Here is a 14,233-nt window from a genome sequence, read left to right on the forward strand (position 1 = left end):
GCAGGGAGTCGTTTCATGCGGGTGTCGAGGCAGAGCCGGCTCTGGGCTGGAGAGAGCCCTTCGCTTTTCAGGCTTAAAGCTGTGATCACCCATCATCCCCTCCCTCCTGAAATATCGGCTGCACACTAACGGCCAGCCAGCGCCGAGCACTTTCCTCTCTGCCGGGCACAGTGCTGAGCTCTTCACACGCAGTAGCCTGCTTCCTCCTAGAACAACCCTAGTGTGGTCATTATTATGGTCATCCCCCGTCTACAGATGGGAAACCACAGGGCCAGAGGGGTGAAGACACTTCCTGGGGTCTCGTATGTGGCAGAGTTGGAATCTAAGCCAGAATGTGCATGCAACAAATACCAGGCAGTGGCATAAACTTGGAGGATACAGCAGGGCACAAAACTGAGGATCTCCCCTCCAAGAGCTTATAAGCGGAGCTAATGAAATTGACAAATAACTATGTAATACGTCAGGTGGTAGGTGATATGTAGGAAAATAAAACAGACCAAGGGACCTTGAAGGGGGCAGCATTTCCTACAGGGTGGCCAGGGAAGCCCTCTCAGGTAAGCCTGAAGGAGGCAAACCGGGCAGAGGCAGTGACAAGTGCAAAGGCCCTGAGGCGAATCTGACATGATTGAGAGCCAGCTGTAGGGCCCTGGCGGCCACCAGAAGGATTCTGTGAAGGCTGCAGGAGGGTTTGGAACAAAGGAATGATGTTACCTGGCTTGTTTTAAAGGCTCCTCTGGCTGCAAGGGGAGCGTGTGTTCTCTCGTGTGTCTCATAGCGATACGACTACAGGAAGGTCAGTTTGCATCCAGGTAAGGGAAGGTGGTGCAGAAAGGTGGCCAGAAGAGATCAGAGTCTGGCCAGATCTTGGCACGATCGGCACGAATCGGCCAGAATCGGCACGATCTGCTGGTGGGTGGGCTGCAAGGACATGGTGGGGAAGGGGGACCGTTCTCAGTCCAGTTTTCCAACCACTACCCTCTGCCTTGGGGAGAGAGACAGTGGTACCCCCTTTTTCACAGGTGAGAAAGGGGAGGCTTGGAGAAGAGTGACTTTGCCAAGTCACCCCTGTAGGGACGAGACATACAGGTCTTCTGGCCCCGGAGCCCAAGCCCAAGCCCATTGTTGGCACCTCAGGAGTTTCCCTGCTCCGTGGAGCGGGCTGCTGGGGTCTACCCTCTCCCCGCAGGGATATGGCACCATGCCCAGTGCTCAGAATTGCCTGGAGTGGGGGTGGAGGAGAGAGTACCCTGGGCACCCTGGGCACCCTGGGCCCACCCCCATTTTATTTACAAGGCCACGTGCACCCCATTTGTGCTGGCTCTAATGCCGCTGGTAGTGCCCGCCACGGCATCTGGGGAGTCTGCCTGATGGCTTTGCCCAGCGGTGCCAGTGGACTGCTCCCGGCGATGGTCTGCTGTTCAGATGGCGACTGAAGCCATCCTTTAAGGTGCGAGGTTAGCCCAGTCCCAGGCTAGCCCTATCCCAGCTTGCTCGTGGTCAAATGAGCGTGTCCCAAGGACTCTGCTCCGGTCGCTCGATTGTGCACACCCCTTTCCTCTCCTCTGCGCCTTTGCTCCTGCGGATCCCCTTCCCTGAAATGCTTTTCCTTCTCCCCAGCCTCCGTCAGCCTTCCCGGCCCAGCCCGGAGGCCACCACCGCCAGCGAGTCTTCCCATGTCCCACCCCTGTCCCGAGACCCCGTCCCCAAGCCCCTTTTTCACTCACTTATCTCTCTCTAGGTGGTCACTGCCCATGTCCAGGACTCTGCCCCACACGGACAGGGACCCATCTTTGTGTCCTGTAGCGTCTAGGACTGGGCCTGGCAGCTGAGTGAGGTTCGAGAGGGCACGAATGAATCGGGCCACCTCGAGAGAGAATCAGGGCCTCGCTGCGGCTGTCGGAGCCCCAGCACACTGGCATCGAGCCCTGAGCTCCCCTCTTTAACTGCAGGATCCACAGCCATCCACGCAAGGCCCCCTGTGGATCAGCCCTGGGGGGCCGGGGTGGGGGGGCGTCTGCTCCCTACCCCGGGGCATGAGTTCAGGGCTAGCACAGAGTAAGCGGGTGCTCAGCACGGTTCGAGCCCCCGGTCAAGGGCAGCACCCTGGACCAGCTGCCACGCCAGGTCGCCCACCAGCAGCTGATGGCAGGGGTGAGGGGAGCGGCTCTCCCGCCCTTACTCTTAGCAGCCTTGCATGTGGAAACTCACGCCGGCACCTGCACAGCTGGGCACGTGGGCACACAAGCGCTACACACACAGTGGTCCCCACGCACGCCGTCGTCCCTGCTCCTAGCACTCTGCCACCGCACACGCTCACGTTCACACTCGTATGCACCATCGCGCTCATGCTCCGCCCCCCCCGCCAAGAGTGTGCATACCCACAAGCACACGCCCATGCGCACGTCCTGGTCCTGTGCCCCCCGGCCTGCGGGCACATCCACACCCCCATGCTCACCCCATGCTCACCCATCCAGCACCCCCATGCTCACACCCCTCCCCCCGACATCTGCTCACACCCCCTGGGCACAGACATGCCCTCTCACACCGCCGCCACGCTCACGCGCACCCAGGCCACCTGTGACTCAGCAACTCTCCCGCACACAGGCCACACCCCCTCACCCCGCTTCTACACACTCTCGAGCAGCACTGTGGCTCCCTCCTGCCCACGCTCCCTTTGTACCCGCCCCCTTGGGCCCACGCACGCATCCGTGTGAGTATGTGTGCTTTCGCCGGGCACACTCATGCACATGTGTGCACGCTCCAGCGGAGTCTGCCCCTTTGCTCCTCCACACGCCCGCACTGCACAGTCTCACACACGGCCCGTAATCGTAACCTGGAAGATGCCAAAGGCAGCGCCCGGCGAGGTGTGTGTGTGGCATCATAAACCGGCAGCCGTCCCCCAACGCGGGTGATGACGATCGCGCTCAGGGAGGGGGTTGCTGAGCTCCAACCCCTCTGTGGGGGCCGGGTGTTATTTGGGCCTTAGCGGGGTACTTAGCCCTGGGCCCTGACAGAGCTCTGGCCGTAGCCCCCCAGGCCCCTGGGCTCCTTGAGTTTGTGGAAACCTGCTTCCGGGGACGGGCGGGCCCCCACGTGAGTGGCAGTGAGCACCCATGTGGGCAAAGCCTGTCCCTGGGCGAGGCACCTCCCAGCTCTGTACTCGAGCCCTGATGAGGCAGGCTGGGGAGGAACCCTAGGCAAGTTTCAGTTCTACGTTGATTTGGTTTTTCCCATTAGAAAGCATCCATTCTTATTTTTCACTTCCAATGAAAATTGTTTTCATCTTTGCTCGATCTCAAAAGCCATAGATGAATGTCGTAAAAAAAAGAAAAAAAAAAAAAGAATCGCACCTATTTTTCCGAGCTCGACGGTCAGGTCTCCGCCCCCATCCTACCGCCTCCCTCATACCATCCTGACTTATTTGTGGGAGACAGACTGGGGTGGCGGGAGCAGCAGGTCCCTGGGAGGGGGTGGGAGATGGGGTCAGAGAGGCCAGCAGGAATCACTTGTCTGAAGGGCGGGGGCTCATTCCAAATGTGATCATTTGAGTTATTTCTTTGAAGTGTATCTTCTCCACTTGTGTGCGGACTCCGTGAGCCCAGGGACGTTGCACAGCCCTTGCTCGGGGCCTGGTGCACAGTAGGCTCCAATCATTCACCGCTGACCTGCACTATGCTGTGAGCCCCCCACGTCCTGTGGACACTGAGTCCCTCCTATAACACGGGGCCGTGAGCACCCATTGTGCACACTTCTCCTGCTAGAAAACTTTATTTTTTTTCCAAAAGGAGTAAATGTTCGCTAAAGGAGCACATTTCAATATATTGTTGACTAGGAAGCGAAAAAGAAAATGTGCCAACCGCTGGCCTCCTTTCCCAGAAGTAACTCACCACAGCATCATGGAGATTCTCGTCGCAGACCCTTTCTTCTAGACATTCCATTGGTCAGTCACTATCTGCAGATTTTTTTTAATGCTTATTTATTTTGAGAGAGGGAGAGAGAGCACGGACAGGAGAGGGGCAGAGAGAGAGTCGAATCCCAAGCAGGCTCTTTGCTACCAGGGCAGAGCCGGACACAGGGCTCGAACCCACAAACTGTGAGGTCGCGACCTGAGCTGAAATCAAGAGTCGGGCGCTTAACTGACTGAGCCACCCAGTCACCCCTCTGCAGGGATTAGTTGAGCATCTAGTCTGTGCCAAGCACTGTATCAGATGCTGGAGGAAAGTAGCAGTGGAAGGAAAGGAAAGGGAAGGAAAGTTCTTGGAAGGGAGGTTCATCTAAATAATAAACGTGTACGTAACATGACAAACATATATGTATCACACGTGTACATTTTTCCTATTACAAAATAGAGTACTGTAAATGTTTAACATTCATCTAGTAACATACCCAAAATAGAAGGAAAAAGCCTTCAGTTTTAGATTTGTGATCCAAAGAGAGTTGCATTTTACAGCCTTGTATATAGTACCTTGCTGTTGTTTATTTAGATACAGTTTTATTTTATTTTACAAAGTCATAATCGTACTGAAAGCATAGTTTTTCCTACTTTTTTATGGCACAAGTCGTGCGAACAGAAAACATGAAAGCAAAGTCCCTTGTAAATCTACGACAGAATTAACCACCGCTAACCTTTAATATATATTTTTTCTTTCAAAACTTAGAAGTCTGAGATCTCACTGACTATGTTACTGAGTGACTCTGATCTCATAATATAGTTTTGCATTGATAATTGTAATTCTGCGCCGTCATCTGTCAAAGCGTGTTATGTATTTATTTTGAGAGAGTGAGAGAGAGAGAATGAGCAGGGGGAGGGGCAGAGAGAGAGGGAGAGAGAATCCCAAGCAGGCTCCGTGTTGTCAGCGCAGAGCCCGATGCAGGGCGGGAGATCATGACCTAAGCTGAAATCGAGAGTCAGACGCTTCACTGACTGAACCACCCGGGTGCCCCTAACCCATCATTTTTTAAAGATTTTTTTTTTAATTTTTTTTTCAATGTTTTTTATTTATTTTTGGGACAGAGAGAGACAGAGCATGAACGGGGGAGGGGCAGAGAGAGAGGGAGACACAGAATCGGAAACAGGCTCCAGGCTCCGAACCATCAGCCCAGAGCCTGACGCGGGGCTCGAACTCACGGACCGCAAGATCGTGACCTGGCTGAAGTCGGACGCTTAACCGACAGCGCCACCCAGGCGCCCCTAAAGATTTTTTTTAAAGTAATCTCTATACCCAGAGGGGGCTCGAACTCATGACCCCGAAATCAAGAGTCGCACTCTCTACTGACCGAGCCAGCCAGGTGCCTCTACACCATCATTTATAGCGGCTGCAAACTTGGTCATCATGTGAATTCACCGTCACGGGATCGATTGGTCTCCTTCTCGTGGACATTAGGATAGTTCTGATTTTTCATTTTTATAAGAACACTTGAGTGAATGAAGTAAAATGTTTTCTCATAGCCTTAGTTATCTGCGTATGATTTCACATCATTTTATTTACTCACATTTATAACTATTTTATTCACTCGTATTGCAGTTACCTTTGCTGGTATTCTGGGAGATTATTATTGTGTTTTTATACTTTTTTGTTGTCTCTAAATGCTTTGCAGTGAACAGGTTTTATTTGCATAATCACAATATCATTTAAAATTATGCCATGCAAAACTGTCCAGATTACCAGTTTCCACGGCGATGGCTTTTTATTTCTGTCCGCGAACTCCGTGTAGGGGGTAGGCCGTAATTCACTTAACCATCCCCTCTCATTGGCCGTTTGGGTTTTCCCCCAACTTTTTCAAGCTCGTCGTGCGGGAACCCCACACGTGTTTGGGGTTATGTCCTCATGGAACAGCCCCACAAAGGCTGGTGAACAGCTTTCACACCTCTGGTACTTCCTGCCAAACTGCTTTCCCGAGAGGATGTTCCAATTTCCACCCCCACCAGCAGCGTGTGAGAATGCCTGTTCAGCCGCCCTCCTCTCCCGGAGACGGTTCAGGCCCCTGGATGGTGGTTCTCCCTGCCAGGAGGGCAGGGGAGAGCAGGAAATGGTTTTGTCCGCGATGCCAGCACGATGACCCCAGGCCCAGAACCGCAGGAGTGATTTTTAACAAGCCCGGTTCCCAGAACAGAACCTGCAGAGAAGAAGAAAAGCAGGCAAGCGAGAAAAAAAAAAAAACCCTCTCTGCTGGAAAAAACACACATATACACAGATTAAAATAATATTTGGCACTTACGTCCCACTTTTAAAATTCTTCAAACGCTTTATAAACACTAGCTAATTAATTAAGCTGCCTAAATCTGGCTGCAGTTGGTAGAGAGCTCAAGAGAAGCTAAAAAAAAAAAAAAAAAGGGTTGGGGGGGACCAGCCCTACCCAACTCCAGATTTTATTGTCGCCTGCCCGGGGTGTGATTACAGGCCTCCGGCTGCACCCCAAGAATAGCCCTGCTCCAACACGTTGCGCGCCTGATGCTGTAGCCCTCTCCTGCTCGCGTCGCTCCCCTCCCCAGCTGCTGACTCACAGCCCTGCACGGTGTTATTGATAAGGATAATAATAACTGGCGGCTATTCTGCGCGCCCCGGGGGCCAGGCGCGGTCCCAGGCGCCTGGCTTCGCTCGCACCAGCTCCTGGATGCGCCCTCGGCAGCTTCATTCGACACCCGAGCAAGCGAAATCCCTCCTTCCTTCGTGAGTGTGTTCGTTCAACGTGTGGTTATTGGGGGCCCCCTGTATGCCAGACACGGTTCCAGGCAGGGGGTTGGAAGCAGTTCCTTGTGGATGCTACCTCCTGGCTGGGGGGAAACCCCACAATCAAGTCTGTAGATGTTAGGTCTGTGGGGATGATGGGAACAGAATCTAAAATTTACCCAGCACCTACGAGGCCGGCACTCACGTCCCACCGTGCCCCAGTCCTCATGCCTGCCCTGGGAGTGGATGCTCATACCCCACCTTACGGATGATGGAAGGGAGGCCCAGGGAGGGCGGTGCTGAGCTGGTGAGGAGGGGAACCCGCGCCTGTGCTCCCCACCCCACCCCCAGCCTGCATTTCTAGCACTTGCTGGGAGAACCGGGTGACCCCTGGCCTGGGGAGTCAGGGCTGGGACGACCGGCCCAGGGGGCTGAGAGGCCTGTGCGGAGGCCCTGGGCTCGCCAGCAGCGAGGGCAGCCTGGGGTCCAGGGCCTTCCCTGCTTTGGGCGCCCTGCCCCTGCCGGTGGGTGGCACCAGGCCACGGGCGGGTGGGCAGACCCCCAGGTCTCTCTCCTGCCCAGCCAGAGCCGGAGGGGGCTGCTCAGGGCGTCGGCTGCACCCTGTCTGGTGTACGAGGCAAAGACGTGGCCCAGGACAGGTGTCAGGGCAGGGCAAGGTCATACAGCAGGTCGGCGAGTGACCAGGAGGAGACACGTGGCCCGTCAGCACCTACACCAGGCTGCCGCCACTCTGTGTCTGCGTTTCTTATTCTCCCTTTCCCCACTCTGTCCCCCTCTTTCGCTGTCCCTGTCCCTGTCTGCCTCTCCCTCGGCCTGTGTCTATCCCCCTGCCCTCTCTGTCTCCCCGGCTCTGTGTTTCTCCAGGGGCTTATTATGTGTCCTCTCTCCCCCGCCCCCACCTGGCTCAGAATCAGGCCCGGGCTGTCCTGAGTATCTCAGCGACTTCTCTCAGCCACTTGACCCTGCCTTGTCACTTCCGGGCTGTGTCCCCTCCCCCCCCCACGCCCCCACTGTGTCTTCTGCCCCACTGCTCTCCAGTTTTTAAATTTATTTATTTATTTTGAAAGAGACAGAGAGAGAGAGAGTAAGAGCAGGGGAGGGGCAGAGAGAGAGGCAGAGAGAGAGAATCCCAAGCAGGCTCCGCGCTGTTAGCACAGAGCCTGCTGGGGGGCTCAAACTCACAAACTGGGAGATCAGGACCTGAGCCGAAATCAAGAGTCAGGGACTCAACCGACAGAGCCACCCAGGCGCCCCTGCTCTCCAGTTTAGGAGTCGGGCCTCTCCCCCTCCCCCCCCTCCCCCCCCCCCCACTGAGCCCGAGGAAGCCTTCCAGCTCCCTAGCCCGGGAGCCCTTGAGGCCTGACATGCGTCCAGCCCGTGTGCCTCCAGCGTCTAGTACGGTCTGGCCTGGAGACACATCAGCCAGAGTGGGAGTGAAGTTCACACAACAGACCCTTGCTCACTTACCTGTCACGGAATGACACACGGTAGCTTCCTGTGCCCCGCGTGGTGCTAAGTCACTTCTCTGTGTCATCCTGTTTTCAGAACAGAGCAGAGGGCCAGGGGGTGCCCCAGCCATCTTGTAGATTAGGGCACTGAGACTCAACACCCGTGGATAAACTCGGGTCATGTGTGAGTAAAAGTCGAGCCAGATTTCAGACCAGGTCAGGTGGCTCCAAAGACCAGATGCTTGTTGTCCACACTGTCCCTGGCCGAGGCTTATTGTGTGGTGCTGCTGGGGATCCATCGAGATGGGGTCATAGTAACTGTTAGGCAGATGAGGAAACTGAGGCTCGAGAGCCGTGAAGGCACCCGCTCGAACTAAGGCCGCCACTCCCATCCACGAGGAGCTGGGCAGTCAATCCCTTTTGGATCTCCTCGGTGGCCCAGGTGATGGCTGTAGTCACAAGGCAGTAAGGCCTGAGCCAGGATTCAAACCCAGGTCCTCCGGCCTCACGGCTTCACAGCCCGGATGAGCCCCAGCTGCCGAGTGTGGCTTCCTGGCTCGGGGCCTGCTTCCTGGGCCAGGCCCAAAAGAGAATCTAAGCTCCCCGTGGAGCCCCACGCACACCGTGCTGCCCCCCACCTCTGGGCCGTTGCCCAGCTGTGCCCTCTGTCAGGAACACGGCGCCCCTTCATCCTGGTGAGCTCAGAGCCCAGCTCAGACGTGACTTCTCCGGAGAGGGGCTCAGGACCTCCAGCCTGCTCCCCGCTGTTTCCTCGTCTGCAACAGGGTCCCGTGTCACAGGCTCGTCGCGAGGGCTACATTCCGGGTACACGCAGCGTGCTGAGTTCACGGTGTGCACTCGGTCGGTGAAAGCTGTTGTGGATAAACACTTGCGCGGACGGACAGGATCGCACAAGGATGGTAAGTAGCTGTCTTGTTCTCCCTCCAGGTGTGTCAGATGAGACGGAGCTGCAGGTGATCCAGCCCGAGAAGTCGGTGTCTGTGGCGGCCGGACAGACGGCCACTCTTCACTGCACCCTGACCTCCCTGCTCCCCGCTGGGAAGGTCGAGTGGTTCAGGGGCACAGGGCCAGGCCGGGAGTTAATCTTCAGTTTCAGAGGAGACCCTCACTCCCCTCGAGTAACAAATGTTTCAGACGCCACAAGGAGAAACAACATGGACTTTTCCATCCGCATCAGTAACATCACCCCAGAAGACACGGGAACCTACTACTGTGTGAAGTTCCAGAAAGGGAACCCCGATGTGGAGTTTAAGTCCGGACCAGGCACCCAGGTCACCGTGAGCGGTGAGTATCGCTCCGTCCCCTGGTTGTGACGGCAAGTCAGTAAGAATGCCCTCCACTGTCTGAGCAGCAGATAAGGATCAGGAGCTTTGGCGGGTGCCCCTGAATGAGCCCCTTCCACGGATCAGGAAAGTTGAGGCCTGGAGAGGTTGTGCTATTTGCTGAAGGCCCCACGGCTGGTAAACGGTGGGAAAATCTGGAACCGCCATCTGCAGGTTCCCAGCTCTTCCCTTTTCCAATCCTGACCAGCCCTCTGGCTCCAGCGATGAGGGACTGAAAGTCTGAGTGACTTTCCCAGTCACAAGGCCCAACCACACCCCTGCCTCCGGAGAGACCTCCACTCGATGTGGCCAGGGTTCTCTTTACTGAGCACTTACTAAGCACCTGCTGGGTGCATTCCCTGCTCTGGGTGCTGTGGAAGTCGCAGGGAACAAAACAGGCGAAGGCTTTTCTCTCATGAAGCTTACGTTCCCCTCCCTTCCGGTAGGACAAGTGCACCCAGGGCAGGGAGGGGGGAGAATGCAGTTGTTTATTTCATTTTCAGAAACCGCACCGAAAGAAAGTCCTGAGAGGCACAGGCTCGCTGTTAGTCTGACACCCTGGCTGGAGGAGGTGCCAGAGGTTGGGGATTTGCTGTGGGTCTGTTCAGAAATCTGTCGCCGGATTCAGGGACCCACTCAGGCGGTCACTGAAGACTGCAGGCAGAGCTGGGGCATCTCAGAATGTCCACATTAGGAGTTGCCTCCTTGAAGCAGAAGATGATCATTGGGGGTTTCCTACCGGAGGCCTAGGATCCAAAATCCTGGGAGGTTGGCACCTGAGGGGCCCATCCCGCCCGATCCCCCATGTACGGATTCAGAGCCTGAGGTCACAAGGTGACAGGGGCTTGCTCATGCTCACGTGTCCCATGAGGAAGGAGCGCATTCCAGAACCCATCTCATTCCAGGCAGACTCCTTCCTGAGCCGGCTTTGGATTCAGTTTCCACGGAAGGGCCTAGCGCATAGTAGGTGTGGCCTAAAACCAAGTTACCCTGAACCTTTGAACAGTGAGCCCGCGTTTTTCCTTTTTATCATTTCCCCCAAAGGTTCCGAAGCGCTACAACCCTCTCCTTGAAAATCGTGCCTTGTTCTGTTCGTCAGCAGTAAGCATGAACGAGAAAGAGTCCTTGGGGGGAGGCGGGGCTGGCATTACACCCCCAGATCAGACAGATAGGCAAACGTCTCATGAAGTGTTGAGCCTGTTCCTGGAGGACACGCACCCACACACGTGAGAGCATCAGGAGTCTTTCCCTGTTGTGGGATGTGGCTCCTTCGCTGAGCAGCCTGGGGCAGGGGCCTGGGTGGAGCAGGGGGGCCCCCGCCATGCCAGCGACACCACCCAGACACCCCATTCCTGGCTCTGCAGACTGCAGGTGACGGGGAGGCAGTTCATAGAGACTGTCCGGAGCCCCGTGAGCAAGAGTTCATTTTCTAGACTCTAGCTGTCCTCAGAAATGAGCTGTCCTCATTTCTCTCTGCCTCAGTCTCCTCATCTGCAAAATGGTCCTAATAGTGGACTCCCTTTAAGAGAGCTGAAGGATTTGAGGCGCTCTGACTGCGTCACCTGACACGGAGGAGGTGGCCCCTCAAGGTTGTGACCCGGCTCCCTTTGCTGGGCTCCGTTTCCTCACCTGCAGGAAGTAGATCATTAGACCAACCTCGGCAGGACATGAGGGGGACACAGTGATCCGTGTGAGCGGACAGACCCTCAGTGAGCCCTGGGTGCTCCTCCCAGAGCTGTCCGATCCTGGGCCAGTCTCAGCGTCCCTCAGGTCCTCCGTGTCCCATCTGTGCTGTGGTGATAATCGGGCTGCTGGTCAGGGGTCTCAGGATTGGAGAGGAGGTCCAGAGAGCCCCGGATGTGGGGGTTAGGTGATTCTTGGGTATCTGCACGCAGCGGCTCCGGAAGTGGCCGAGCCCCGCCGCCTGGGTTCCCACCTAGCCCTGCCTTCCAGCTCTGTGATCTCTGATGAGTCATCCCCACATCGGGCCCCGTGTCCTCATCTCTGTGTGACAGCACAACCCCACTGCAGGGACTGAGTGAGCGAATGCGGTTAAGGTGCTAACAGCAGGGCCTGGCACGCGGTCAGTATCCCATGAATGTAGCTATAATAGGACCTTGGCTGGGTCCCTGTTCCTCCCAGGCCTCGAGTGTAAGGGGGGTGTGGGGACGGTGGTGGGTGCCTTTGAACCTGGGCTGCTCATTGGGATCGCCTGGGAAACGCTGAAAAAGATCCCCAGACCCTGACTCCACCCTAGAAATTCTGCTTTAATTGGTCAGACAGGAGTCTGGGCAGGTGAATTATTTAACGACTCTGGGGATGCTCACTGCCAGCACAGAAGCGCCCTGAGCTGGATGCTCCCCGAGGTCACAGAGGAAACGCTGAATTTCTTCTCCCCCTGATAAGGGTGGCTCCCTGTGCTGCTGGGGCCGGAGAGGAGCTTCTCAGTGGGTGGGTGCTTCAGAATCCCCCGTGCGCATGACAGCTCCTTGGAAAATGAGCCTGATCGGGGTGGCCAGGGCACCCTCCTGAGGAACTTGCCTGGGGCTGAGTTGCCTCCTGTCCTCCGGCCCAAAGAGGGGCTGGCGACACCCTGCTCAGATCCGAGCTGCCCCGCCAGGGGACCTTCCCATCTTTAACCACACGTGTGTCTGAACAGGTGCCGGAATCTGCGCAAAGCCTCGCTGCTCAGCCCCAGAGCCCTCTCTGCCTCGACACACCAAAATGTCACGGACAAAATCTGTCCTCCCTCTTTCAAAACGCTCCCAGCTCTCTGTAAATAGCTAATCTGCGGGAAAACGCCTGTGATCTCGTTTGTGTTTTGAAAGCCAATTCGCCAAACTTGTTTCCTGAGGGGATTATTAAAAGAAGAGGGAGAGAATCATAATTTGTTGGTTTCTGCTGCTTTTCTCATTTGGGGTTTTGCATGGCAGCTGCAGGGAGCTGGCTTTGGGACTTTTCTTGTGTTTCTGCTAAGCTTTTGTTCTGCTCTCTTACTGCCTAACAAACAAGTCGTTTCAGACGTAGGCACGACCAGATCTCACGACAATAATCATAGGTGTTGTTTATTAAGCACCTACTGTGTGCCAGGTTCTGTGTTTCACGTACATCCTCCCATGTTACCAAGGTGGTATTTTGATCCGCGTGGTACCCAAACAGACACGGAGGTGTAGGAAGAAAGAACAGCGAAGCTAAAACTAATCATTCGTGTGTGCTGGGAGATGAGCCCCGCCCTTTGCTGTGTGCCCTCGGCTAGCTGCGTTCCTCCCTGAACCTTGTCCCATAAATGGGATCATACTGGGCCCCCCTCAAAGGTCTGCTGGAGGGATTAGGGAGCTGAGGGGAGGAATCAGCCTGGTGTCAGGTGCCCAAAATGCTGTCCGCAACCGGTAACTGATCACCTTGTCCCTGTAGGGCATCTGGACTGCTGGTGTTTTCATGTCTTATTTGGTGACACCTCCTTTCTGTGTCCCCAAAATGTCTGATGAGTTTTAGAGAGCAAGTTAAATATTTGCAAATGTAAATATTTGTAATATTTCCTATGTTTGTTACGGAAGGCATTAGGTAATAATTAACAATTTGGAGACACCCTACAGGACCTTCTGTGGGTGAAATGCCCTCCCTCTCGAGTCACTGATGTGTGTGTTCCCAGGACACAAGAGGGCTTCTGCCTGCTCCGTAGGCCGGTGTCTCTGTCCTTGAAATTGATTCACGATTGAAAAATTAACCATCTTTGGCTTTCTCAGCACTCCGTGATCTTGGTTTTCAACCCAACACTGACCCAAGAGAAGAACGCAGATTCAGAAAAACAACCCTTCATTCCCTCCCTCTCGGTTTCAGGGATTGGAGATGAGACCCTATGGAATATTTGTGGAAAGAGTGAAAACTAGAGTAAATTCACAAATACCTGAAGGGAGAGCTCCAGGTGTAAGTTAAGTTTGGGATAAAGACAGATCCGAGTTTGGTCCTGGAGAAGCATTTTCAGTGTTAAATTCAAAGCAAAACTGCCTGTATTTGCCTCACGTGCCCCTCACTCCCACCCGAGTAGGAGAAAGGCCCGCGGTCCCCTCTCACCGGGGGCGCTGGGCTTGGCCACGTCCAGGCCTACGGGCGGCTGGCCACCTGGTTCCGGCTCTCCTCGGGGCCCCCTCCACCCCTGCAGGGCTGGAAAATAATCCGTGAGGGTTCTGCACAGTGTCACATACCTGTCGTTGGTGAGGATGACCAGAGTCATGCTTACTCGTAAATGCTCCTCTTGTAGCCAAACCCTCTCCCCCCGTGGTGTCGGGCCCCACGGCCAGGGCCACACCTGAGCAGACTGTGAGCTTCACCTGCGAGTCCCACGGCTTCTCCCCCAGAAACGTCACCCTGAAATGGTTCAAAAACGGGAATGAGCTGGCAGCCTCCCAGACCACCGTGGACCCAGAGGGAGACAGCGCTTCCTACAGCATCTCCAGCACAACCACGCTGCCGCTGACCCCGGGGGACGTTCGCTCCCAGGTCATCTGCGAGGTGGCCCACGTGACCCTGCAGGGGGGCCCTCCTCTTCGTGGGACTGCCAACTTGTCCGAGACCCTCCGAGGTAGATGCCCGTCACCCCCGGCCCAAGCCCAGCTCCGGCCCCCAAGCCTCCCAGCCTGCCCCTCCCCCACTCCGTGCTCCCAGCCTTCCATCCCCTGGAACCTGCCTCCTGACAGACCCTCCCAATCACCGGGCACCCAGGGGTACCGTCACCTCCTCCTGTTTTAAC

General features: G+C 55.7%; 1 protein-coding gene across 6 annotated transcripts in view; it reads left to right on the top strand.

Annotated features, from left to right (window-relative positions):
* Positions 1–14,233, top strand: part of SIRPA (signal regulatory protein alpha) — a 42,541-nt gene that overhangs the window by 10,698 nt on the left and 17,610 nt on the right. For all 6 annotated transcript variants that reach the window (XM_053200159.1, XM_053200160.1, XM_053200161.1 and 3 more), the window contains 2 exons: positions 9,089–9,445; positions 13,745–14,065. In XM_053200159.1, coding sequence (XP_053056134.1) covers positions 9,089–9,445; positions 13,745–14,065 — 678 coding nt within the window. The remainder of the gene's footprint in view (positions 1–9,088; positions 9,446–13,744; positions 14,066–14,233) is intronic.

Source organism: Acinonyx jubatus, chromosome A3, assembly GCF_027475565.1.
Source record: "Acinonyx jubatus isolate Ajub_Pintada_27869175 chromosome A3, VMU_Ajub_asm_v1.0, whole genome shotgun sequence".
NCBI lineage: Eukaryota > Metazoa > Chordata > Mammalia > Carnivora > Felidae > Acinonyx > Acinonyx jubatus.